Genomic DNA, 27,312 nt, shown 5'->3' with positions numbered 1-27,312 from the left:
TCAGAAACTGAGGCTTGGGGCAGGAAGAGCCTGCCCAAAGTGAGAGGCTGGGCCATCACTGTGGGGGCCGGGTGGTAATATCCCGCTCAAGGGCCAGGCTGGGCTTGGCCCCCACCTCTGCGTGGGGCTTCTAGCCAGCGGAACCCACAGTGGGGTTAAACAGAAAGGACTCCTGGAGGAAGGAAAAGATTCCCAGAGTTCTGTGCTTCAGGCCATTTTGGTTAAAAAAAACCTAATTAGAGGTGACAATGGTGACTTTGTCTGTGTGCTCACGTTTTCCTCCCTCTTCCCCACACCTCCCCCTTCTCTGTCCCTCATTTGTTATATCCATGGGAAAACTAGGTAACGTTATAATTACTGAAAATATTGTGGGTCCGTGGAAGCTAGGGGGAGGGGCCCTGTGCCTGGGAGTGCAGGAGGCCCTTTTTAAAAAAAAAAAAAAAAATTTTTTTTTTTTTAGGCTTTATTTTTTTCCTTTCGTTTGGAAATGGAGCCCTTTGCAGTCATGCTGTCACAGTTAAAATAAGGTTTAAATTACAGGCCAGCCCGTGGCTTTTCCCCTTTCTTTCAGAATTTTTGCCAACTTGCAATTTACTTAATGAAATCCTGCTATTCCGTTTAACGGGGATATTTTTTGCAGATGTTGATTTAACTTAGCTTTGCAAAATATGTGAACTGTACCGTTTCTTTTCCTATTTTTAACGGTTTCAGGATTCTAGTTCAGCAACTCCGCCGGCTCTGCCATGCCAACCGTGGTGTTTACTCCCAGCCCTTGAAAATATTTGTTTTCCATTGCGCTGGCTGCCCTCCCCTCCATCCCACATGCCCACAGAGGGGAGGGGTCCCATACACAGCAAATTCTTCCAGAGGCGACTCAGTCAGTTTCAGTCATGGGTGGAACTGGACTGAAGAGACACCAGCGTTTCTTACAGTCCAACCCCCTTGTTTTGAGGGAATGGATGCTCAGAGTGGAGCAGTGACTTGCCTAAAGTCACACAGCAAATTAGGAGCATGGAGGCTTGAGGCATAAGCTGGGTCCTCTGGAGAGAGGTCAGAGTCGGGGAGTCAGGGTGTTTTTGCCTTGTGGCTATTTTGGCTGGTTCTCTAAAGAGATCTGCCTCTCCCCTCCCCGCCCCGCCACTGCTGGGCCGGGGGTGGTTTGGGCTTGACTCTCATGTGCCAGGGGAAGTTCTGCTTCATATTTACCTGAGGTGGCCATAGCTAGTGTAGAAATACCCCGAGAGCGCTGAGACTCGGAGCTGTGGGGAACGGCTCCGGCTGCTTGGCTGTCTTCCGTGACCTGGTAAATTGTTTCCTCTCCCTAAGCCTCAGTTTCCCCACGTGTACAGTGTAGGTGAGAGTCCTCGTCTCCTCTGTCAGGATCTAATGGAGGAGGCCAGTATGAGAAGCTCTGGCCGGAAGCCCAGCAGGTGTTCAGGGAATGCTTTTGTAACATCCTCACACACTGCCACTCCCCTCGGGAGGACGCAGGAAGAGAGGTGTGACACGCGAGTGAACCTGGGGTCTGTGGGTACCAGGATCTGGGTCAATATAGTAGGACACGCCCCTTCTCTTCAGTGTGGGAACCCCCGCCACCCTTTCTTTAATGAGGACTCACCCAGAATGACAACGGCTCCCGTGGTGTCAGGAGAGAGTGGGCAGATTGTTTTACTGAGTAGAGGCAGAGGCCCAGACTAGCAGGGGACTTGCCAGGGGCCGAGCTCAAACCCGGGGCATCACTCTTGCTGGCTCCTGTGGTGATGGGGTTGGGGGGTCAGGCCCTGAGGGTGGGTCTCTCTCTGAGTCCCCGGCTTGGGGGCTGGTACATCTTGACCCTGGCCCCTTTCAGGGCCTCGCTCCCAGTCTCTTGGAGGGCTCGCCTGGCTCCAGCCTTCTGGAGCGGGCTAAAGGAGATTCTGGAGGTGGGGCCAGCCGGGAGCGTGGGGGCAGCGATTCAGTGCTGGAAGGCGTCTGGCTGGGCCTGCCCCGATCACCGCATTCCGCACACACGCCCTAGATGCTGGAATGTCCACTGAGCTGCGAAGGAAGTGCTGGCAGGACAACAGAGCCGCGGGCAGGCGGAACGCAATCGGCCCGGGCACTGGGGATCGGGCCCGCTGCAGACGTGGAGATGGCCGGGCTAGGGTCAGGGATGGAGGGACGGCCTCCTTGGCATGCTAGGTGACCTCAGGGAGCAGTTTCCCGTGGCCTCTAGGGCCTGGTTTCTGGTGAGGCTGACGGAGAGGACCAGGGACCCTCCTTGAAGCCAAGTCCACATTATACAAACCCCATTTATATAAAGTGGTTGTTGTCTTTGTGTATGTCTGCGGGTGGAGGTGGTGGGAAGGGAAGGGTGACTGGAACTTTTGTTGCCTGAAGAATTCATCACATGGATCCTTGTATATTCATGACCCTTGGTTCCTTAACACTCTCCTTTTTATTACTAAATATAAAGTAGCATGTCATCACACAAGCAATGTAGTTATAGCCTCTTTTTATAACACTGAAAATATACTGGCAAAGCAAAAGTCTCCCTCTCTTTCCTTGCGACTTTCCTTCTGGGGGTTAAGCAAAATAGCAATGAAACAAGGTAGATTAAAAAATAACAACACGGCAAATCCCGACACTAGTGACAGTAACGAAAACATCACGAAAGCTCTCAGACTATTTTCATAAATCTAGCTACATGCTCAATTTCCAGGAGAGACATAGCTAAACAAAATCATATAGGAAGGTTGAAACTGAAGAGAATTGGTGGAGGTGGGTGGGATAGGGAAGATAATCTAGGTCAATGCTAAACAGAGAGAAAGCAAGTGCAGCAGTATTAACACAAGGTAATATAATTCCAGGCAAAAGAGCATTAGAAGGAACAAAGAGGCAAACTTTACAAAGATCAAGGGTTGGCAGACTTTGCCGCAAAGGGCTAGATAAACATTGTCGGCTTTGCAGGCTGTTCCGTCTCTGTCCCACTGCCGAGCTCTGCTGTGTGGCATATGCACACACACAGAGACACAGACACACAGAGACACACACACATACAGACACACAGACACACACACACACACAGACACACACACCCCCCCACACACACAATGCTCGTGATTATGTTCCAGTAAAACTTCAGTACCCCAAACAAGTGGCAGGCCACATTTGGTATTTGCTGACCCCTGACATAGGTCAAAGCTAAATGGCCAGAGAGATATAATAATCAAGAATCTTAAGACACTTAGCAATATAGTTTTGAAATCTCTAATAAATCAGAAGATGGATAGAGCTTCCCTGATGGCTCAATGGTAAAGAATCCACCTGTCAAACAGAAGATGAGGGTTCGATCCCTGGGTTCGATCCCCTGGAGAAGGAAATGGCAACCCGCTCCAGTATTCTTGCCTGGAGAATTCCATGGACAGAGGAGCCTGGGGGGCTAAAATCTGTGGGGTCACAAAGAGCTGGACATGACTTAGTGATTAAACAAGAACAGCAACACAAAAGATAGAAATAAAAAGGGAATTTGACAAACCTCCAGAAGAATGGGAGTTTGTAACAGTGCTTTCCGAAGCTGACAGATCCAGGAGACGAGAGAAAGAGGATTTTATGAAGACCACGGCAAACATTTTGCATTATGTGTATTTGTATATTTCCTGGTGCCTGTCCCATTGTCCTATGCCAGGACCCTGTTCCTCCTTCAGGTTTTTTAGGGTGGTCCATCTCGTCTCTAAATGGACTTGATGGATCAAGATAAGGTTGAAAAAGCTCTTCCTTTTCAGCATTCTGTGCTTCCTACAGTTGTGGAAGCCCCACCTACAAAATCCACCTGTCTCCCAGTGTTAAACACACCCAGTTGTAGGCAGGGTTGCCGCCCTGAACGAGCTAATAGTGAAGTGGGATGGAGGGATGTATGCCCTGACTCTCCTTGCCCACCACCTTCCTGTGGCTCCTTGTGCCCCCAACACCCAAGGGCGCAGCCCTCACCAACGCCGGCAGACTCTGTTTTCTCCATGAGCCCTTCCGTATTCTGTGATCTGGCCTCAGAAGGCTGCTTTGCCTTGACTTTTGCCCATGTACCTTTGCCCAGCCCAGCCCTCAGCCCCGAAGCACCACTCCCCACCCCTCTCACCCCTCCGTGGTACCCCTCAGCATCCTCTTCCCCTGGGTGAATTTGGTGGCCCAGCCTTCTTCGCCTTGCTGCCCCTCACTTATGTTCTTGGTGGTCATGTCCTCTCTTCCCCAGGCTTGGAGTTCTGAGGGCCGAGGTGCAACTGGTCCCCTGACCCCTGGGAGACCAGCCTTGTGCCCTGTGGGGGCTCTGAGCAGTGACTGCATATGGAAAGGGGCGTCCGTGGAGAGAGAGCCTCCCTGCCTCTCGCACGCACCCTGGGGGCGGAGGTTAGAGTGCATGTTTGTGAGTCCCACCACCACCCCTTCACCAGTGGGTGACCTTGGATGAGTCAGGAGGCCTCAATTTCCTCGATGTCCAGTGAACAGGCGATTAATAATATTCCCCCCTACCCCACCCCCACCCACCCAGAATTGTTGTGGGAACTAGATGCCTGCCATGGGGTGAGCTAGCAGGACACGTCGGCTCCTGGCACAGTCGTTCCCTCTCCCATGATTCTTTGTCCTGCATGCTCTCGATCCCATTTCACAGATAGGGAGCCTGAGGCCCAGAGAGGCTAAGGCCATTCATCCCTGACACACAGCTAGTAAGTGGCAGAACTGGGATTCGAGCTGAGGCCCCTGACACAGGATCCCACAAGGAGGTGCATGCTGTCCCCAGGGCCTTTGCTCAAACACGCCCAGAAGCACTGAGTCAGGCCCATCCGCGGTGGCTCCGGAGTGTCGCCTTCCCGGCTGGTCTCCCAGCCTGGCGCTGGGACCGCCACGTCTGTCTAATGCTAGGAAGTCGATTCGGTTTGGTCTCCTTCCTGCCCCTGTCATCCGTCCCCTGGGGAAGCCAGCTCTGTCACTACTATGCCAGGCTGCTGAACCCTCTCCTCATGGGATCGTGACACATCAGCCAGAAAGGGGCCTCTTAAATCTTGTGAAAAACATAGATTCCTGGGCTCCACCCAGGACCCATGAATCAGAATCTCCAGGGGCGGGGCCTGGGAATCTGGACAGAAGGGCCCAAAGCAGGGGAAACACTAGTTCTTTTAACCCTTTTATTTTTCAGTTAAAGAAGCTGGGCTTCAGAGAGGAGTCTGTGTTGCAGGGAGGCTCAGAGAGCCTGGGGGCCTGAAAAGCCTTCTCTGGACCCTTACCTGGGCCACAGCTGCTGCCCCTTCCCAGCGCTAGTGCCCTCTGCAGCCCTCCCCTGCCCTGGCCCCAGCCCCAGCCCTTAGCCTCGGACCTCTAGGAACCCTGTGCAATGGAAGTGGTTGCGAATGGGTGTGCAGAGACCTTCTGGAAACTCAGGCTCTGCTTGGAGACTTCCTGTGTCTTACAATGTTATCTTCAGAATAGGAAACTTTGCCCCATTTTTGCAACGCACATCCTTTGCCTGAGAGTCTGCGGTGGTGCCGGCCAGCCGGGGCGGGTCACTTCTCAGGCAGAGGCGGGGAGTCGTTCTGACAGCCATGTGAGGAAGACCTCTTTGCCTGCTACCCACAAGAACAAACAAACAGACTCTTTTGCAAAAATAATTCCTGTTGGCCAGACTCATCAGGAGCATTTGTTCCTTGAGCTCAGTGATACTGAGGAGCAAGTTGTTCCTTAGAGACAGGCTCCCTAGCCACGAGGCCCAACTCTGCTGCCTAACCTCTGGCAAGTGATTTCTGCTCTCTGAGCCTCGGTTTCCTCTTCTGTAAAGGGAGGAGGCTGGGCTGGATAAGTTCTGGAGCTAACAGTGAATAGCTCCCCAAGTATCCTTTTGATTCCTCTGCATCCTCCAAGTTTCTCTTTGAAATCAGCATGCTTTTGCTGTTAGACAGTGTGTTCCGGAGTACCCTATAATTTTCCGAGATTCCACCAATCCAAGACAGGCATGCCCCTCCTCACCCTCAACTCTGAGACATTCACATGACCCATTGGGGTGGTGGGTGGATTTCCCAAGTGACAGGTTCCATTTTGAACTGGGAGCAGGGAAATGCCCCTTGGAACTCAAAGGGAGCAGACTTTCTGCGGGCTTGCAGTTAGTTACACGCCCGGTCCAGAACTCACTTCCTATGGGCCAGCTGCAGAGAATGTTTATGCAGTTTCTTTTATTCCCCTCAGACTGGAAGTCTTAAGGAAGACTCTTGGTTTGAGAGGAAAAAAATGTGTGTGTGTAGGCTACTAAATAACTTGGAACTGACCAGAAGGACTGATGTTTACAGAAACGAGAGCCTCTCTGATTTCCTTTGACACACACTCCTTGCCACAGGACTGATGATTCCTGCTTCCAGGGAGTCTGGGTTGTTGCACCCTTGCACACAGTAGGCATGAAGTGAGCGTGAGAGAGGAGCCCCACCTCCTGGACAAATGCTGTTCTTGCCTCTCCGTGGCACTTCTGTTGGCTGGACCCCAAACCCACAATGAGTGGTTCTTGAAAACATCCTTCCCACTCTTTCCCCTCAGGGAATTGCTTTCAGGGTTTCAGGGTGGGGCCCTACATATTCCAGGCCTGGGCAGGGCAGCTCTCGTGGCTGGGTGGGAGCAGTCAGGAGGGGGGTTGCCTTGGGAAGGTAGAGATGGTCAGACTGTGGCATGAGTGACCTTCTAGGATGCAGTTCTTGGTGGGTCTTTGTAAGTAAGTGAGTCGGTCTGCCTGTTTGATGGTAAAGACCACGAGGAGGGAGAGGGTCAAACCTAGAGGATGCCCAGATTCCAAACATATGGATGAAGATCCTTCTGGCCAAACTGTGGGTCAACTACAGAACCCATGGTAACCATGGTAGGACGTCCATCTGGGGGCAGATGCAGGCATATGGCAAGCCCCAGCCGCCATTGTTTTGTTGGTCTTACCTGACAGCAATATGTGAAGCCCAGGGAAGGGGTCCAGGAGTGCAAAGGCATTGGTAGGGAGAGGGAGAAAAAGCATCCCCAGCGCACCTGGCTTCCCCACCCTGCAAGACACAGGATGCATCTTCCCCATGGGACACGGCGAGAGGCCCCTGCTAGCCTAAGGGGCACCTCTAAGGCTGGCTTCATCACCCAGTGGGTGCTCCAGAGTCTTGGTGATCCAAAAGATGTCAGGAATGCGCAGAGGACCGGAGCCGCGGGGTGGTGGTCTCAGGATGGGGGGTGGCGGCTCTGCCAGGCAACTCTGGATCTAGGACATGGTGGGTGGAGGGAGAACAATCTTTCAGCCTCAAAGCTGAGCCTGAGGTCAGTGCCCCTTGCAGGGCGGGCTGGGGGGAGGCTCTGCCTTCCTCTGGGGTCCCTAGGTGGGCAGGCTGCGGGGTAGCGCCAGGACAGGGGCACCCCGGGGAGGCTGGCGGCTCCAGGTCTCCCTGGCACAGCTCCAGCCCCCACGTGCCCAGAGACACAGGCGGTTGCTCCTGACTCGGTGGCCTTGGGGACCCGCCCGGCCGGAACCTGCCATTCCCCCATCAGTGCCGCCTCCCTGACTTGGCAGGGCCATCTCCTTGCGCTGGAGCTGCCCTCGGTATTTCCAGCTTGGCCCTCTGCCCGCCTCGCTGGGGCCTCGCAGTCTGTCCTCCCGGGCCAGGACCAACACACCCTCTCAGCTTGACGGCTTCCCAGCCGTGCCCGGGCCTCTTCCTGCCACCCCCGACTCCCTGAGCCGAATCTTCGGTCCCCTCACCTAGCCTGCCTCTCAGAAACCATCAGTGGCCACCCCTCTACCCCCATCCCCCGGAGGTGAAATATACTTCCTCCCAGGGAGAAATGTGGGGCCTGGCTCATTTAGAAATCACCGAGGAAGCCATAAACATCCTGGGTTCCCCTGCTGCAGTTGATGCCCGAGGGGTTTCCACATGGGGTGGGGCCCCTGCCCACCCGCTCTCACGTGGAAACGCCCCAGTTGGCCGCGTCCCCTGGCCACACGCCCTAGGAGAAGCTGCTTCTTTCAGATGGGCATGGAGAGAATTGGGTGGCACGTTGGCTTGCGGGAGCCAAGGGCTCCCTCTCCTTCCTGGGCGGCCGCTGAGGGACCTGGGGGTGCTAAAAGTGTAGCCCCCCCCCAAGTGGCTCCTTTGCAGATGCTCAGAAAGGGAGCACTGAAAACCCAGAAGCTTACCAGTTCAGGCCATTGGCGGGTGGCTGATTGGAAAGGTTAGCATCTGGGAACCAAATTTTGTGACGTTCAAGTACCAGAGACGGTGATGCTAACCGGATAATGTTTCCCGTTAGAGGTCATTTGGAGATGTGCTTTAGTGCACAGATAAGAGTGATTTGTACTTGGTTTGCCCGTTGTTTATACAGTGCTAGTAGAATAAACAGTTCTCCTGAACCTTATTTATATTTTGCATTTGTTTATCAAAACTTTTTTTTTAAACTTCAACCCAGCTGCTTTCGGAATTATTACAAACTCTGGATTTATGGGTCCTGATTAGTGATACTTTATGTATGTGTATGATAATTTATTTTGGCAGCATGCATGTTTTATCCAAGAGCCTCAGTGCATAGGGTAAGGGAAGCCAAAAAGTGTCCCTTCCTCCCCAGAATGTCAATGCTCTAGGAAGGCTTGGGAGACAAATGTTTGTCTTACCTGATCAAAATCATGGAGTAGATAAAGCAGGGATTTCAAAGTGCCTTCCTAGACTAAACCCTGAGGGCTTGAGTTTGCAGAGCTTAACTGGGACACTGTAGTGAGGCTGACTCCTGGGGGATATGTATGTGGCCAGTGGAGGATGGAGGAGCAGAGATGACCAAAGGATACTTGGCAGCAGTTTCCAGCAACAACAGATATTTCTCCTTTATTTATGACCTGATATGTTGTCATTGTTCAGTTGCTGTCACATCCAACTCTTTGTGACCCAGTGGCCTGCCGCACACCAGGCTTCCCTGTCCTTCACTATCTCCTGGGGTTTGCTCAGACTCACGTCTATGGAGTCAGTGATGCTATCTAGCCATCTCATCCTCTGCCACACTCTTTACCTTTTGCCTTCAATCTTTCCCAGCATCAGGGTCTTTTCCAATGAGTCAGCTCTTCGCATCAGGTGACCAAAGTATTGGAGCTTCAGCTTCAGCATCAGTCCTTCCAATGACTATTCAGGACTGATTACCTTTACGGTGGACTGGTTGGATCTCCTTGCAGTCCAAGGGACTCTCACACGTCTTCTCCAACACCACAGTTCAAAAGCATCAATTCTTAAGCGCTCAGCTTTCTTTATAGTCCAACTCTCACATCCATACATGATCATTGGAAAAACCATAGCTTTGACTAGACGAACTTTTGTCAGCAAGGTAATGTCCTTGCTTTTTTAATACGCTGTCTAGGTTTGTCATAGCTTTCCTTTCAAGGAGAAAGCATCTTTTAATGTCATGGCTAACCTCTCTATTGTTTTTGTCCTTCACTGGTCTTACAGCTTACTTTTGACATTCACCCACTAGCATTGGCATCAACCCTTCAGCGTGACTTCTAATCAGGAATTAATGGTGCCACTTAGCCCAAGGCTTTGGCACTGATCTCAGGAGAGCTTTACTCTGATTTCACAATTGAACCTCACTGTTACAGGGGACTACATTTCACACTGAGGTTGGTCACCTTGTTCTGTTGATCCCCACTTTTCTTGGGGTGTTTGTATAAAGACCTCCCAAAGACTTGACCCAAAGAGGGGCTCACAGTCCTCTTCCTCACGCCCGAACTCACCTGAATCACTTGAATAAAACTGAACACAGCTGTAGCCTCTCCTGCCCTCTGCTCACCCAGCTCCCATCATTTTTATTCATCATTTAACCTTTTCCTGAGGCTAAAGTGAACAGGTGAAGTTAGAAGCACCACCTTCCCCCTACCTACACACACACACACACATGCACGGACACACGCACGCACGCACACACGTTGAAGGGGATGTAGCCCCCTTTTACAGATGGGAAACAGGCATGCTATGCTTTTGCACACAGGTAGGGTAGACACTCTGGGATGGAGTTGGAAAAGAAGACTTGTGGGTGTTTTGGGTTTTCTGCTGTTATTTTTACCTCTGGTATGAAGCATCCTTTCTTGCAGTATGGCCACGAGATAGGGCTGGGGTGTTGTGAGACTCTGGATGTAACTGAAAGGGCCTGGCCTGTGAGTTCCTGACCAGGGAGGAAGTGGTTAGGTGGCCAAGAATGCAGCCTGTGCCTCCCAGATTAATTAATAATTGAGCGCCGGCTCCTGGCCAGAAGGGGCCGGGAGAGATACAGTGAATGGAGAGTGGTTAACTGCAGCGGGGGGAAGGAAAAGTTTGACTTTGCCTGTGGCTAAAAGGGAAATTCACAATGGCCCTGATTTATGAGCTGAATTACTTCGGATCCTCCTTAGTGGGCCTGCACTCCAGGAATGCAGAGCCAATTGTGCCCACGGGGAAGGGAGGTGGGAGGAGTGGGGGGACAGGCGCCAGCCTCGGTGGAGGAGGTGTTGGTCAAACCCCTAGGAGAGGACCAGGAGAGAGGCTGGCTAACTGCCTGTTGGAAATTGTGTAGGCTGGAAGCTGAGTGCCCATCAGGTCACCCTCTGCAAGAAGGATGGGAGGAAGAGTGGGTATGGAGTCTGGTTCTCCTGGGTTCAAATTCTGGCTGATTGACTTTGTGACCTTGAGCCCGGGGCTTAACTTCAGTGACCCTCCATTGCCTCCACTGTAAGATTCTGCCCATCTCCTAGGGTTGTTCTCAGGGTTAAATGAGATGGCGTGTGGGGACAGATGGTGACTAAGAGCCCCTGAATTCCTATGGGATGAATGGAGGCCTCAGTATTGACCCAGCAATGGCAGGATCATTACTTAGCAAAGTTCTGCTAATGTTTGCTGGGTCCATGCATGTTAGGTGTGTGCCACTTGGTAAAGTCGACACGATTATCCAACCTCCTTCCCCCACTAGAGTTGCTTCAGACTTCAGATTCAGGAAAGGCACTCCTTCCCCGCCCTTGTCATGCAGGTCCCTGTGGCTGCAAACAGCCCTATGGAGGAGGGGGAAGTAGTTCTAGAAGGCACTTGGGTGTTGCCATCTGTTGGGTTCAGCCCAGGTATCTACCTGGGCTCTTTGTCTTTCATAGAAGACATTAAGAATTACAAATTGGGAACTTTCCCGGTGGTTCAGTGGCTAAGACTTCAAGCTCCCAATGTTGGGCCCCAGGTTCGATCCCTGGTCAGGGAACTAGATCCCACATCCTGAAACCAAGAGTTCACATGCTGCAACTAAAGATCCACATGTCAACAAATATTGAAGATCCTGTGTACTGCAGCTAAGAGCAGGCATAGGCAAATAAATAAAGATAAGTATGTTAAAAAGAATTAGGAATTGGATCATGGCAAACAAGCCTTGTACCCCTCTCTACTGAAAAGTTAGCCTTGGGAATAGGAGACCAAACAGAAGCACAGTTGACAGTTGTGACATTGTTCCCACATTTTGCTGCATTGATGTGAGTCGCGCAGCTTGTGTGCCCATGTGTATCTGGACACAGACTAAAGAATTACTCTTAGGGACTTACTGAGCCGATGGCTCACCTTCCCAAGATGCTTGGCTGACAGTGGAACCAACAGTCGGGGGAGCATCTTTGGCCTCCAGAGACAGGGATGAACCCTGATCCTCCTTCCTCATTAACCCTGTGGGCAGTCACCCAGCCTCTCTGAACTTTATAGGCCATAACCTAAAAAGGGGTCCTTTATGAATGGACTTGGAGAATTGGAAAACCCTCCAGTTAGACGGAGAAGGCAATGGCAACCCACTCCAGTACTCTTGCCTGGAAAATCCCATGGACGGAGGAGCCTGGTAGGCTGCAGTCCATGGGGTCTCGAAGAGTCGGACACGACTGAGCAACTTTACTTTCACTTTTCACTTTCATGCATTGGAGAAGGAAATGGCAACCCACTCCAGTGTTCTTGCCTGGAGAATCCTAGGGACGGGGGAGCCTGGTGGGCTGCTGTCTCTGGGGTTGCACAGAGTCGGACACGACTGAAGCGACTTAGCAGCAGCAGCAGCCACAGTTAGAAACAGCATCCTACCATCACCACTGATTGGGGGAGAACCAACTTCTTGACTTGGCCTATAGGGGCTGCGAGAACCAAGCTTGGCTGCCTTCTTCTGCTTTGGAAACTGACCCTGGACTTGGGGTTGCGGCATGGGGTGCAAGTCTATGAGTCTGTGTCCACCTGCAGGCCTGCTGTGATGGACGGTTGCCTGACTTGCTCCTCCTCAGCACCTCTAGCCCCATATCAAACAAACCATCCCTTTCCAGGCAGCTTGGAGCTTGGGCAGGGACGGGGCCCAGCAGCTCCAGCTGCGCACAGTAGCGCAACTGCAAACAGGAGGCCGACTAGCAGGGATGAGCTTCTGCCAAGTCCTAGGTCATTTTGCAACATTTTTGTTAGGAACCTTTAAATCTCATGCTACTGTGTTCTTTACAGCAAATATTAATATTTAATTGTGGCTTAATGATCTCTCCAGTCAATATGAGCTTTTTGCTTATTATAAAGCATCCTTGTTTGCTCCAGAAATGTGTAAGAATGATCCAGGCAAGCTTCACTTGAAAAAATCCAGTATGTAGGACCCTGCCTTCACTAAAGAGATATGGATTAGGTACCTTTGTGTTTAAAGAGAAGGTTTCAGTGCAAGGATTATTTGTAAATTGAATGCCTCTGCCCCTGGGACTTTAATTTGGGGTTGTTTATCCCGAAGTGTCAGTTGCTCAGTCATGTCCAACTCCTTTCAACCCCATGACTGTAGGCTGCCAGTCTTCTCTGTCCATGGAATTCTCCAGGCAAGAATACTGGAGTGGGTAGCCATTCCCTTCTCCAGGGGATCTTTCTAACCCAGGAATCTAACCTGGGTCTCCTGCATTGCAGGCAGATTCTTTACCATCTGAGCCACCCAAAACGCATCCCAAAGCGCATCTTTAATGTAAATAAGGCATATTTGACTTGCAGAGGTCACATGATACTGGTTCATTGGTAAATAACAACAAGCTGGTGTTAGATGAGGCATATCTTTGAGAGCTTTGCAAATAAGAAAATCAGCTCCCATCCTGTTCTTTGGCATTTCCATGGAGAGCCATGCTCCCTGTTCCATTCACCCTCACAGACCTAGCAAGCCTGAGAAATTAAGTCCACCCCCATTGCCAAACAAGGTGACTGTAGGCTTCAGGTGATTTTATTTTATTGAAACAAGCGTGGCACATAGCGAGCTCATCTGGCGTTCCACTGGCTGGGTTGCATTGTGAAGATCAGCAAATAGGGATGTTGCTTCTCCCTCCCCGGCTCCATGCCCTGGCTTCTAGGCCACCTTGGTGTCTGTCATCTGTTCAATGGGAATGGCATGGCTGCTGCGTTTTTTCCAACCTGGGGAAAATCCGATGCTTTCCCAAGTGCCTGCCCAGCCCTCAGATGCGAAATTTTAGTCATCTCCTTTTATTGACAGCGTCTTGGTCAGGAGGCAGGGTGCCTGGTCTCAGGGTGGGAAGGGCAGAGGCAAATGAAGCCGCATCCCCTGCCAGCCTGCTTGCAGGTGGGTGAGGTGGAGACACACGCCCTCCTGATGCCGGCATCAAAGAGCATCATGGAGGAGGGGCTGAGTGGTTCAGACCCAGGGACTCAGGAACGCTTTTCAAAGGTGACACTGGGGCCTTGGTAGTTGAGTAAGAGTCTGATATACTTTGGGGAATGGAGGAAGAATCTCGTGCTCATCAAGTGCCAGTTACTGTTGTTAGGGCTGTCATGAACCCGCTCCCCAACCTTGACCCCTTGGAGTGAGTTGCATTAGCTTCATGGGTGTTCAATGATGTGTGCCCCGCTCAGGGCCTTGTGCAGAGAAGGGGCCTCTGCTCAGTTTAAGGCTCTGCTTTCACTACTGAAATTCTGGATACATTTTGAATGAGGAACCCTGCCTTTGCATTTTGAACTGGGCCCCCACTTCTGTAGCTGGTCTCAACACTCAGGTGTAGTCCCCTGGTCACAGTAATCCAGTTGTTAGGATCTGCACTAGTTCACCTCTCTGCTGCCTGTGGTCTCACGGAATTTTCCAGATCAAGAGAGAGTGGGATGGACAAAGTACACCTAGGGGTGGGGCGGGGAGGTGTTCAAGGCCCAGGGAGCTAAAGGATCCCCCTCACAGGGGACGGTGGAGCCCGGGGTTTGAGGGGCCTGGGTTGTCGGGGCCTCCCCTGATTACCCCCTGGGGTGTTTCTGCAGCAGTGCAAGTTCCTGCCTCAGAGACAAGTTGATTGAGGGCAGTTTTAAGGTTCTTTGCTTGTATGGCTTTCCATTAGGTCCAGGTAGAAGTCTGAGGCAGGAGGTTTGCCAATAAAACTCATATATTTGTATTTGGGAAATAAAAGAGAAATGGAGGTGCCCTGAATTCCCCCGACAGGGCAGGAGCGTGTCCCCGAAGCCCATCGCCAATTACCAGAGACCGCTTCCCCCCACTTCTGACGCCTGCGCAGGGTGTCCCCGTCTGAACCCCCAAAGGGCCGACTTGGTTCTCTGTGTTCTCGGATTCAACAGGGAAGTCAAGGTGGGGTTGAGTCAGTGAACTTTGGCACCTGAAGGCTCAGATGAAAACCCACTCTTCCCCAAGACAGGAACCCCAAAGAGCAGCCTGGCTCCTGTGAGAATTCAGGAGTTCAGCCATCAGCAGGGCTGAGGCGCAGGCAGGGGGGGGGGGGGGGGGGGGGGGGCCCCTTCCCTTCTCACAACTGCTGCCTCTCCTGGGGACCCAGGTACCCAGCTTCGTCACTGTGCTCACACAGTGCTCTTTTAGAATCTCTCCAGGGTTAATATGAAGAGCCAGGCTTTCCCACCCCAGGGGGTCTCTGGCTAAGGAAACAAACAGACTCACTCAGAGTCCTGACTTTGTGATAAAACAAAAGACAACCGGGAATGGGAGCAAAGTTCAGAGCCTTTTGTTGCAGAAACTGGTTCCTTCTGGAAAACGTGGGGTTGATTTTATAAGCTGCTTATCGCTGGCTCTCCCCTCCCCTCCCCTTGGAGACTGACGCTTTTCACCGTCCTTCCCTCCAGGACACAGGGAACCAGAATTCCACCTAGACTCGAATTTCTGCCTGAAGTCTGAGAGGTTCTCCCGCTCAGCCTCCTTGCGGTTGTTTTTCAGTCACTAAGTCGTACCCAACTCTTTGCCACCCCGTGGACTGCAGCCCACCAGACTTCCCTGTCTTTCACTATCTCCTGGAGTTTACTCAAATTCATGTCCATTTAGTCAGTGATGACATCCAACCATCTCATCCTCTGTTGCCCCCTTCTCGTCTTGCCCTCAATCTTTCTCAGCATCAGGGTCTTTTCCAATGAGTCTGCTTTTTGCATCAGGTGGTGAAGAGTATTGGAGCTTCAGCTTCAGCATCAGTCCTCCCAGTGAATATTCAGGGTTGATTTCCTTTAGGGTTGACTGGTTTGATCTCCTTGCTGCCTCTTTGGCGTCTTGTCTTTTCCGGCATAGGGTGTTGGGGCTTCCTTTAGGACTGTTGGACCGGGCCAGGTAGGCCTGCTGGTGTTTCTGGGGTACAGTCTGTTGCTCAGCTCTGATGGAGAGTGATCTGATGGCAGCCTCAGTGTGGCTCTCAGAGCTGGGCCTGCTTGCAGAATGTTTTTAAGAAGGAAGCTTGGACCACAAAGCACCAAGGCCTGGGGAGAAAAGCCACAGCCCCCAGGCCCAGAGAACCTCAGAAAAGCTTACAGGGGCAGCAGGGCGAGAAGGATGCTGATGGAAGTGGTAGGTCCTGGTGGGCTCTGGGGATACTACATGTGGAGGACACCCTGAGCAGGCCTGTGTAGTAGGGCCCAGATGAGAGCTTGTTTTATGCCAGGGTTGCAAGAGGAGCTCATCTTTTCAGGATCCATTCGCCTACTGCAGGAGATTAAATAACGGAAACCTTACCCACCTCAGCCCAGGCCGCCACCTGGTTCTGCAGGAGACATGGGACTGAGCAGGTAGGGGTCAAGGTGCCAAGGGTGAAAGAATCCCGCTGGGTCCAGCAGAACTGTTCTTAGAGAAGACCAGCGACGACTCAGCAGGCTGGCCACTGACAGCGCTTACTCCCTCTAAACTCCTCAGGGCGGCAGCTCCCTGGGCCTCCCAGCAGAGCAGAGGCAGCACGCAGGGCCCAGCAGAGAGAAGCGGGCTCGGAGTCAGGCCATCCGGTCAGGATTCCCATGCAGCCTTGCTCTGTGGCCTCTGTGACTTGGGGTCTGTCCTCAGAGAATGGGGGTGATCCTGCCTCCTGAACTGGGTGCGGTGCAGAGCAGAGAGCACCCGGCACTCCCCACACCCTCCAATTACTCAGCCAGGGTCAGCAGCCCTGGTCACCCACCATTACTGCAGTACATGTAGAACACGCTCCTTGTGTCGAGGAGGGGAGATGGGAGTCCATGGGAGAAACTGTACTGAAACACTGAAAAAATATGTTCGCAGGGCTGCATAGGGGTCCATAGATGGTTGTTAGAAGGCATGGTTTTTGAAAACCCCCCAAAGGTGGGCAGTGTCTGTTGGGGCCTCCATATTGCCACATCTAAAGACCACTTTGAACATCCAGTCTTTATAAAGCTGCCAAGTGCCGCCTTGGAGTGGACATGGATGGGCTGTTACAACACAGATTCTGTGCCATTACCCTGCAGGCCTCTGGGGTTTTGCAGCTCATAGGTTGTAACCATGAGAGAGTAATGCAAAGTCCCCCGTCTCCAGATAGACGTGAGCTTGGATCCCAGATTTATCTGCAGCTTCTTAGGTGAGGACTCGGGACTCACTACCTGACTTTCAGGACTCAGCTGCATCTAAAAATGGGAATTACTAAAAGAATGAACAGTATGATGAGACAGTGCATTTAAAGTGCTTCATACTCTGCCTAGCATTTGGTAAAAGTTCATTAGATGCTGGCTGGTATATCATCATCATTATTACTACTATTACTACTGGCTGGTTTATTTTATTGTTATTACTACTAGCGCTCCTCTTCTTAGCATTTCCCCTTGATTCTCAATTCCACTGGCACATTACCTAACCTAATATGAATACCCTTATGAACTATTCAGACTGAATCAATCTGTTAAATAATTTATACAATTAGAGATAAGATATACAGTGGTAATAATACTAGTGAAAAGGAATAGCTGTTACTTACCGAGTGCTTATTTTGAACCAGGCATTACTTTATGCACTTGAAATTAATCCCAGCAGCTCGAGGCAGTAAGCGCTGATTGCATCCCCATTTTACAGATTAGGAAACTGAGGCCCAGGGAGTGAAATCACTTACCCAAGATTTCACTGCTGGTGAGTGGCAGGGCTGAGATTCACACACATAGGCAGCTTTGCTTCTGGACCCTATGCGGGAGACACCCAACTGGTCCTAGCTTCCAGTCTATTGTGAATTTCTCCTGTAGCCCTGGCCAGTTCCTTTCCCTCTTGGGGGCCTCAGTTTTGCATCTGCAGAATCCTGAATTTTGGCCACATGGACCACGAATTTCCTGGACTCCCTCCTCCTGTTGTCATTTTCCCTTTGCCTGCTTCACTGCTGTCTAGGGGGTAACTCCCCACCCTCCTGCCCCCAGCAGAGCGGCTAGTCAACTGTCTGGAAAGTGGTGGCCAAACAGTCCTTGGCCCAGAGACCAGAGGCTGAATGAGCCCCCAAGGTGGACCCCGTGAAGGCAGTGGTGGTGGCCAGACCGCCCGTGATGTAATGACCGATTAGGAACTTCCTCTTGGAAGCCTGGCTTCCTCCAGGGGCCAAAGGTGCTGGAGTTGAGGTGGGGGTGGGGAGGGGCGGGTGGGAGCGAATAAGAGGAAACTCCTGTCAGCTGGGCCCTGCTTTTGGAAAGCTTTCAGCAGAGAGGCTCGTTCTAAGCTGTTGACCATTAACATGGCCCTGTGCACATTCCTTCTCTGCTTTTACTGCCGGATCTCAGTGAATAAAGGACGGGTCTCCCCCTCCCTTAACGAAGAAAAAAAAAAAGAGCCTCTAATTAATGCTGCATCTTTAGACTTGCTGCAAAACCTGAAGCCATTTCTGCAGCTTAAAATGACAAAGGAAGGTTAAGTGGAAACTTCTTTTCCCCTCTTTAGTTTGATAACAAAAACTACTTATCTAATGGGCAAACAAGGCTTTTAAAGGGGTGTTAGGTTAACCAGATGCAGGGCCACGTAATTACTCCCAGGCCTGAGAGCCTCAGATGAAAAAGCTCCTGGTTGGATGGGAACTTAAAAGCCGCGGGCATGACATGGGCCAGAAGAAAGGAGTTTCCCAGGAGGGCAGGCGGCCCCAGCAGGGCTCTGTGCAAAGGGGGTTGGAAAAGCCAGCCCTAGGCTCCTCCCTGGCTCTGCCACCAACTTGCTGGGTGACCCTGGGCAAGTCACTTAGCTTCTCTGAGCCTCCCTTCCCAGCTCTCGGTGGGGTCTGCCCTTGTTTCATTGTTCATTTAAGGTGTGGCTGGGCCAGCCCCCGGAAAGGCAGTGAGGCTGCTGTGGCCCAAGGGGGTGTGAAGCAGCAGCCAAAGCTTTGAACGTTGAGCCTGAGCAGCCCAGCTAGGCCCTGGAGACTGGGGGACTCAGGGCCAGCTTCCTGCGAATGCTCTGAGCCTTCACACATTTCCCTTCCTTGGAGTCTAAGAGATCCGGAGACTTTACTCTGGGCACTTCTCTGGTTCGCCTCCCAGGGTGGGCAAGTCCAAGGCAGTCTGGCGCGGCGGAAAGGGGAAGTCACGAGGGAAACAGGCTGCATTGCGTGTGTTCAGGCTTTTGGAGTGTGCGGCCCACGGGGAGCACACAGGAACGTTCCTGCCTTTGTTTTGACAGAAAGCTGCTGATTCAAAGAAGCTAAAGGCTTTCCTTGGTATTTCAGTTTTCCCCACCTTCCCCAGACTACAGTTGGCCCCATAGGTGCCCCAGCACCCCCACAAAATTACACACTGTGCTCACAGGACCCTCACTTGGTCAAGAGGCCCAGAGGAAGGAATGCCAGCCATCGGAGGGGCTGGCTGCAGTGCAGGGGAGGGAGAGGACCTACTGCTGGGCCAGTCTCCTCCTGCCCCCGACAGGCATCCACCACCCTCTGGTGGCAGGAATGTGGGGCCACCCAGAGGCCAGGCCACCCTTGTCCGGCCTGTCCCCTGGGCCCCCTGGGAGCCCTGCTGAGACCACTTTTAGGACAAGCCACAGAGGGCTGGCCTTGCAGCACATTTCTGCTATCTTTGTTGTCATCCTTTCAAGGCGTCATACCTACGATGAATTGCACAGCTCTTTAGTGCACAGGTCATGATTTTTGACAGTGTGTATACCCAAGTTCCTGCTGTTGAAGATAGCAAACGTTTCCAGCACCCCAGAAAGTTTCCTCATCCCCAGGGATTACTCCCCAGAGGTAATCCCTGTTCTGATTTCTGTCACTTTAGCTTCGTTTTGTCTACTTAAGAATTTCATATCAGTGGAAACAGCACATCTTTTGGGTCTGGCTTCTTTCAGCCAGATGCATCTGAGATTCACCCACGTTGGGGTGTGTTTCAGTAGTTTTATTACTTTTACTGGTGAATCGTGTTCCACTATATTGCATGCATGCTCAGTTGTATCTGACTCTTTGAAACCCTATGGATTGCAGCCCGCCAGGCTCCTCTGTCCACAGGATTTTCTCAGCGAGAATACTGGAGTGGGTTGCTATTTCCTCCTCCCGGGGATCTTCCTAACCCATGGATCCAACCTGAGTCTCTTGCGTTTCCTGCATTGGCAGGTGGGAATTTACCACTGCACCACCTGGGAAGCCCTCTTGTACTGAATGGATGTGCCTTATTTTTGTTTATCCGTTATCATAGTCTGTTTGGGCTGTGATCACAATGATACCCTAAATTGGGTGGCCTAAATAATACATATTTATTTCTCACAGTTCTGGAGTCTGGGAAATCCAAGATCAAGATGCTTGCTGGTAAATCTGCTATCTATTGAGAGCCATTTCCTGGTTCATAAATGGCCGTATTCTTGCTATAGTCTCACACAGTGGAGTGAGGGGGCTTTCTGGGGTCTCTTAAAGGGCACTGATCTGTTCATGAGCTCATTTCCCAAGGACCCTACCTTCTAATACTGTCACGTCAGGGATTAGCATTTTCAACCTGAACTTGGGGAGGGACACACATGAGCATTTGGTCCAGTAACATCCATCCTCCTGCTCATGGACATCTGAGCTGCTTTCTAGGTTTGGGTGTTTATAGGTAGAGCTGCTGTGAACATTCATGAAGTCATAGACGCGTAGAGCTCACTGTTCAGAGGGGAAGACTGAGGCCGGGAGAAGAGAGAGCGCCTGCAGATCGGGGCCGGGAGACAGGACAGCTGGCTGCAGCACTCCTGACCCCCCGGTCTGGGGCTGCTCCTCCAGATCCACCCCAGACATCACACCAGACCACGCCTCTCCTCTCCCCCCACCCCCGGAACCCTTCCAGCCGGGACCCAGAGTCTGGCTGGGAACTAGGCCAGGCCCTGAGCAGGGGGTAGCGAGCAGGAGTTTCGGTCAGAGAGCGGTCATCTTTGATGTTGTTCACTCGGGTCTGACTCCCCGGTATTTATTTGCAATTAAGGAGCTGGTTCCTAATTAGGCTGATGGCGGGACCACAGCCTTGGAACCATGAGAAGAAAAGGATCTGCTGCAAGAGGCTGTCCCCTCGCATCCCGAGAGGCAGCCCAGGCTGCAGATGAGTGACCTGGTGGGTGGAGTGGGGCTCTCCGTCTCAGGGGAGTGGAGAGGGGACCCTGGGTTTGGGGGTGCCTGCCTGCTCACTCGCAGAGAGCGTTGTCAGCTTGTGAATATGCAGCATTAGATGTGAATACACGTGTGTGTGTAAACAGAGCCACAGGAGCACTCATCTGTGTCCCTCATTTCAGCTATTCATCGCTTCACTTTGATTTCTTCACTTAATGAACACCTCTTTGCACTTCAGGTACCAGGCTGGGAGCTAAACCTTAACATTGGTAAAGTGCTTTACAATTTGCAAAGGCCACTGCTATCCATTGTCCTATTGTAACCTCCCATGGTGGTGATCCTGGGTCATGACCCCCAACATCTAAGGAGCCCTGGCCTTTGAAGGGTTAGGCCAGCATGGGGACAGATAAACAGCTGCTTCTTTCTGCTCCAAACTGATCTGCTGCTGGAGTTGCCAGAAAGTTCAAAGAGGGACTGTGTAATTGAGGTACTCAATTATGAACAAGTCCATTTTACAGATGGGGAGATTGAGGCTTGGGGACATTCAGTGACTTGTTCATGGCCACATATCTAGTCAGTGGCGAGAGTTAGGTCTGTCTCACTCAGAAACCTTTTGGATCATGGGACAAGCATTAGGTTAGAATTCTGAGGTCTCTAGTTCTGGTCCCACTTCTGCCACCATATGTCCTTGGGCAAGTCACCTGGTACCCCTCCCCCTGGGCACCATCTTTGGGGCACAAGGACACTGGACTCAGTTGATGGTTCCCACAGGCCACTCTCAGGACTGAGTTTTCACTGGTCTATGGTGAAAGAAACAAGAAAATTTCTTACAATGTAAATGTGTTTAAAAATTTTCTGATTTGATTTTTAAAATACTCTATTTTTTGAGAATCAAATTATACTTTCTTTTGTGCTAGTGACAGTAGACGGTCTTGGGGTTTTTAATCAGTCTGTATGTGACAAAATAAAATGGTAGTAACCTTGTAATATTCCCACCCCACACCCATTAAATAGTGTATTGGTTTGTGAAATTCCAGAGTATTGGGGCTCCCTGGATGAAATAGTGCTGGGGGACCCTCAAGCACTGGAGCCCAGAGACCCTGAGAGCTAGGTGGAGACAAGGAGGCCTCAGGCACAGTGACAGGCTCACCTGCTGGGCTGCTGTCTCAGGATGAGACCTGAGACCCTAGACCTTGCCCAGCACCTTTCAGGCCTGAGGCCATCAGCCCCACCTACTGGGAAGGATTCCAGTAAGGGGTAGGGTGACGGCAGTATGCCCACACTTGGCATATATTCTATTTCCTTCCTCCTTCCCTTGCAGGGTGTTCCAAGAGCACCCTGGACGATACACGCAGACTTGGGACAGATGCAGAGAGGACTAAGACCCACCCATTCCTCCTTGAGAGTCAAGGCCAGCCAGGGACACTGACCAACAGCACAGACTCCTGCTCAGGCCAAGAGCGAGGCTGCATTTGAGGCTCTAGGCACACAGGAGGGAGAGGTCAGAGAGGGCTTCCCAGAGGTGGCAGTCCATCCCTTGGAATTTGGAAGACTTGGCCCAGAGCCCAGGCTTGATGAGGTGTTACTGCTCATCCAGAGGTCACAGGAGGTGAGGCCTGGATTAGGCGGTGTCCCGGAGCACCACAGCTGGGGCAGGCTGGGCCCCAGGGCAACTCGGGGTGGGTGGTTTATCCCTATGCATAGGGTTCCATCCCCCGTGAGGAGCACTGACTGGGACAAGACCCGGGACACAGGTGTTGATCGGGGTTTGGGGGGGGGTGGTTAGATGATGAGGGCACAGTTGGTTTGGCTTGGCTGGGGTTGGAGGTGCTGAGGACCCTGACAGGAAGGCCCACTTGGCCTTGAATTAAAAGCCTTTTAGGAGCTGGGAGGGAGGAAGTGCCCCACCCCTAGGGTCCCATTACTCTTCTCTCCGTTAAAGTGCTTCTTAAGCTTTTACGAGTGGCTACACCCTGGGGCAGAGCTGCCCCTTTATGACTAGGGTGGCCCCTCTGTGCTTATCAGTGGGACTGTGTGAGTCTTCAGGGGATGAAGGTCTTTCGTTTGTGACTCACCAGCTTGTGGGTAAGCACTTCTAGGGATTCACAGCCCACGAGAGCTGTCTTGGTTACAGATAGGGAGACTGAGGCTCCGAGAAGGTGGGGTGCCTGTCTGGAGTATGGAGAAGAGCTCCCCTCGAGAGTGTAGCCTGGCACTGATGCCAGCCCCAGCACTCTTGAGCGTGTGCCCTTGGCCGGTTATGGCACCTCCCGGGGCCTCAGTTTCCACACCTGTGAACAAGGCTGGTAGCAGGTGCACCAAGGCCGTTGTGAAGAAGTCACCTGGCTTACAGAGGGCACTCAGAGGTGCCTGCTGCCTGTGTTGTCGCCCAGCATTGTCCAGGCACACTTCTTTGCCTCCACACCTCTGTGCCTGGTGCACTGACGGGATTCTCATCTAACAAGAAGGTTGGTTTCGGAGTTTCACAGCCAGGCTGGGACGGTGCTGCCCCTCTGCATCTTGAGAACTCTCAGACCAGTGCCAGATGGATGGATGGAGAAAGGGACAAGGGCGTGGGGTACTCCTGGCTGCCCGCCTGCTGGGACTGGCCTAGTGCCCACTGGCTGAGGGGCAGGTCAGCTGAGAGCAGGGAGCAGGGCCTATTTCCCCTACTCTGACCACAGCTAGAACCATGAGGGATCTGTGTAGGGACCATGAGACAAAGTATACATCCTCAGGGGCTAGCCTGGGGCCCTGTGGCTGGGACCTTCATGCCACCTTTTGAGACTGTGCCCAGCCCCAGGCCACAGCAGAGCAAGCAGCCTCTCAGGTGCACAGATCCCTGCTGGGGGAGGCCTCCCGGAACATGAGGAGCTCTGTCACCCTGCTGCTCTGGGACGTCTAGGCGGGACTGGACTGAAGGCAGACAGCTGACCTCACCCAGGCTCCTGAATGAAGTTGTTGGCAGTGCTTTCTCCCTCAGGTGTGACTGGACTTTGCTCTGTTTCTCTGGGAGAAGCTGAGCCATAAAGGGGCTCACTGTGTCCTCATCAATCCTCCAGCAGACCTTCTCCCTCTGCCAAAGCCCCAGCCAAGGGCCTGAGTGGGAACACATCACCCCACCGGGCAGTCTGCTTCTCAGAGCCGTGAGCTCAAAGGAGAGCCCAGGCGTCAAAATGCTTCAGAATCTGAGGCCGGCCATGCCTGAGGGCAGTGAGGAGGGGGCTGCCCTTTAAGACAGGGCCCTTGCTATACCTGGTTTCAGGAAATTGTTAAATTCACGCAGATGCATAGAGGTGCTCCCAGCTGGAGTGAAAAGGGATTCCAGTCTTCATCCAGGCCACATCTTTGCTGTCACTGGGGAAAGTGGGGTCTGGAGAGGAGCAGCTCGGAAACTGGAGCCCTTGAGGAGCGATCTCCTTTCCCACTTAGAGACCCTTCGTTTCTCTGTCTCACAGAAGTGGCTGCAGTTCTGGTGAAGACCTCCACTTCCTGCCAAGAGAGCCAACCTGCGGGGCTGGGGGTGGGGGTTGCTGGGAGACTCTGCATTACGCTCAAGGCTGAGGTTGGGAGCTGTCAGCATTGAGCAGCTGTGATTCCCAGCTGCAAGAGATACTGGGGGCCACGTCCCCCACCCCACCCTATCCTGCCTTCTGATTCCTGAGTCCCCTCCAAGGGGTGATTTACATCCCTCCATTGCCTCACCCTGGTGGCTCACCCAGTAAAGAATCCACCTACAGTGCAGGAGACCTGGGTTCAAGTCCTGGGTCAGGAAGATCCCTTGGAGAAGGGAATAGCAGCCTACTCCAGTATTCTTGCCTGGAGATCACATGGACTCAGAAGCCTGGCGGGCTCTAGTCCACAGGGTCGCGAGGAGTCGGAAACGACTGAGCGACTAACTTGCACCTCACCCCACTCTGTTCAAGTTGAGGCTTGGACTGAGTGGGTTCAAATCCTGGAGGTGCCACCCGCCAGCTGGGTGGCCCTGGGCTGCCAAGTCTCAGATCCTCATCTGTAAAATGAGAAGGTGGCCTCCTCGCCATTTCAGGAGGCCCCAGAGAGTCAAGTGTGGAGTGACGAGTGCAGAGCACAGCACCCAGAACAATGTAGGTGCTCACCGTTCAGCCCCTCCCTTGGGTGTGTGGGTGTGTGTCCCTCTTCCGCTGGCTTGTAAAACTCTATGGGCCAGAGCCGGGTGTGGCTCGTGTTTGGGTGCCCGTGGCACCTGGCACAGAGGTGCCCTGCCTTTGTGTGTGTTTGTGGGTGGGGCTGGGCGAGGGGGCCTGCGGGTTAAGTTTGAGGACAGCCTGGCCCGCAGCGGATGCTCCCCATGTCTGTGGGGGTGCTAGAAACTCCACGCACCTCCCCCTTCTCCCCGGGCCAGGCAGCCATACCACCTCCGCTGCCCGGGAATAACAGCTGCGTGCCCTGTGCTTGCCCCGCAGACGCCAGCATGTCTCCGGACGCCACCAAGCCGAGCCACTGGTGCAGCGTGGCCTACTGGGAGCACCGGACGCGGGTGGGCCGCCTCTACGCGGTGTACGACCAGGCCGTCAGCATCTTCTACGACCTACCTCAGGGCAGCGGCTTCTGCCTGGGCCAGCTCAACCTGGAGCAGCGCAGCGAGTCGGTGCGGCGCACGCGCAGCAAGATCGGCTTCGGCATCCTGCTCAGCAAGGAGCCTGACGGCGTGTGGGCCTACAACCGCGGCGAGCACCCCATCTTCGTCAACTCCCCGACGCTGGACGCGCCCGGCGGCCGCGCCCTGGTGGTCCGCAAGGTGCCTCCTGGCTACTCCATCAAGGTGTTCGACTTCGAGCGCTCCGGCCTGCTCCAGCACGGCCCCGAGCCCGACGCCGCCGACGGCCCCTACGACCCCAACAGCGTCCGCATCAGCTTCGCCAAGGGCTGGGGGCCCTGCTACTCCCGGCAGTTCATCACCTCCTGCCCCTGCTGGCTCGAGATCCTTCTCAACAACCACAGATAGCGCCCCCGCCACCTGCCCCGCCGCCGGGGGGGGCCCCGGTGCCCAGAGACACAGCCCCCACGGACGAACCCCCCCCAGATATCATCTACCTAGATTTAATATAAAGTTTTATATATTATATGGAAATATATATTATACTTGTAATTATGGAGTCATTTTTACAATGTAATTATTTATGTATGGTGCAATGTGTGTATATGGACAAAACAAGAAAGACGCACTTTGGCTTATAATACAGATATATTTTCTTTCTCTTCCTCCTTCCTCTTTATGTTTTTTTTTTCTTTAAAGAAAATGATAAACAGCAGAGCCAGGTGGAAAAGCCTGGGTTTGGTGTCTGGTTTCTGAAATATTAATGCCCAGACAAAAAGCTAATACCAGTCACTCGTTGATAATAAAGTATTCGCATTATAGTTTTTTTTTTTTTTAACTGTCTTCTTTTTAACAAAGAGGGATATGCAGGGTTTCCGTGGGTTTCTGACCAGTCAGGCATTTGAAACTTGATTTCAATCTTTTAATGGTTAAAGAATAGAGGGAATTACATTGAAAAGGAAGGAAAGACCTATGTTTGTTCTTAAGACCAGAGAAGGTACTGTTGATCCTTCCTTCCCATGGCTGTGGGGTGTCCACAGGATTCAGGAGGAGGAGGGGGAGTTTGTGGCCCATCCATCCTGGGTAAGTGCTTCCAATCTGATGGGGGAGGCTCATGCTGTGGCCTACGCCAGCTCTCAGTCTGATGGGGAAGATGTGGGTCCATACCTCCCATCTCTGAGCTGTCTGCAAACTAGAGGACTAATTCTCACTTTGGGGAAATGATCTGTGGAAGAAAGACTGAGATGGTGGGTGTTGGACCCACTTAATGGCCTTGTGGAAGCTCTCTGAGCCCCAGGGTGAAACTCCCTTTTAGGACCTAAATAAGCTACCCTCCGACCCCTCACCAAGTAGGTCAGAACCTGCCCATCTGGGGCTGTCGTCATGATTGATGCAAAGGCAGGTGGTTTCTTTCTACTCTATAAAAGGGAAAAAGTTAAAGGTTCTGGAAGGGTAAATGACTAGCTCATGAAACAGACCAAGGTTAGAACTTACATCTAATTGTAGGACCAGAGCCATATTAAATCAGTTTCCTCTCTTGAGAAAACTCAAAAAGAGAAGGCCTTCTTGGCCAAATAACTAAGGGGAATGTTACATTGTATATCTTCTTTCTTGGAGATTTACATTAGCCTATTAAATGCTCTGAGAAGTCCTGTGTATTATCTATTGCTGCGTAATAAATTATCCCAAAACTTGGCAGCTTGAAACAACTACCATTTATTATCACAGTTTCTGTGCTCAGGAATGCGGGAGCAGCTTAGCTGGGTGGTTCTGATTCAGGGTCTCTTGAGGCTGCAATCAAGCTGTCGGCCAGGGCTGCAGTCATCTGAGGCTTAACTGGGCCTGGAGGACCCACTTCCAAGCCTGCTCACGTGGCTGTTGGCTGGAGGCTTCAGTTCCTCACCACGTAGGCCTCTCCATTGGGCTACTCATAACGTGGCTTGCCCAACTGATCCAAAAGAGAGAGACCAAGTGTGAG

At 52.3% G+C, this 27,312-nt stretch overlaps 1 protein-coding gene across 1 annotated transcript in view; it reads left to right on the top strand.

Moving 5' to 3' along the window:
* SMAD6 (SMAD family member 6) overlaps positions 1–27,028 on the top strand; it is a 77,731-nt gene extending 50,703 nt beyond the window's left edge. Inside the window, exon 4 of the mRNA XM_040225803.1 lies at positions 25,201–27,028. Within this exon, the coding sequence (XP_040081737.1) occupies positions 25,201–25,742 (542 nt within the window). The 3' untranslated portion in view covers positions 25,743–27,028. The remainder of the gene's footprint in view (positions 1–25,200) is intronic.
* Positions 27,029–27,312: the final 284 nt, after the last annotated feature.

This window comes from Oryx dammah, unplaced genomic scaffold, assembly GCF_014754425.2.
Source record: "Oryx dammah isolate SB20612 unplaced genomic scaffold, SCBI_Odam_1.1 HiC_scaffold_26, whole genome shotgun sequence".
NCBI classification, from domain to species: Eukaryota; Metazoa; Chordata; class Mammalia; order Artiodactyla; family Bovidae; genus Oryx; species Oryx dammah.
Note: the sequence above shows the minus strand (reverse complement) of the source record. Positions and strands in the feature narration are given on the sequence as shown.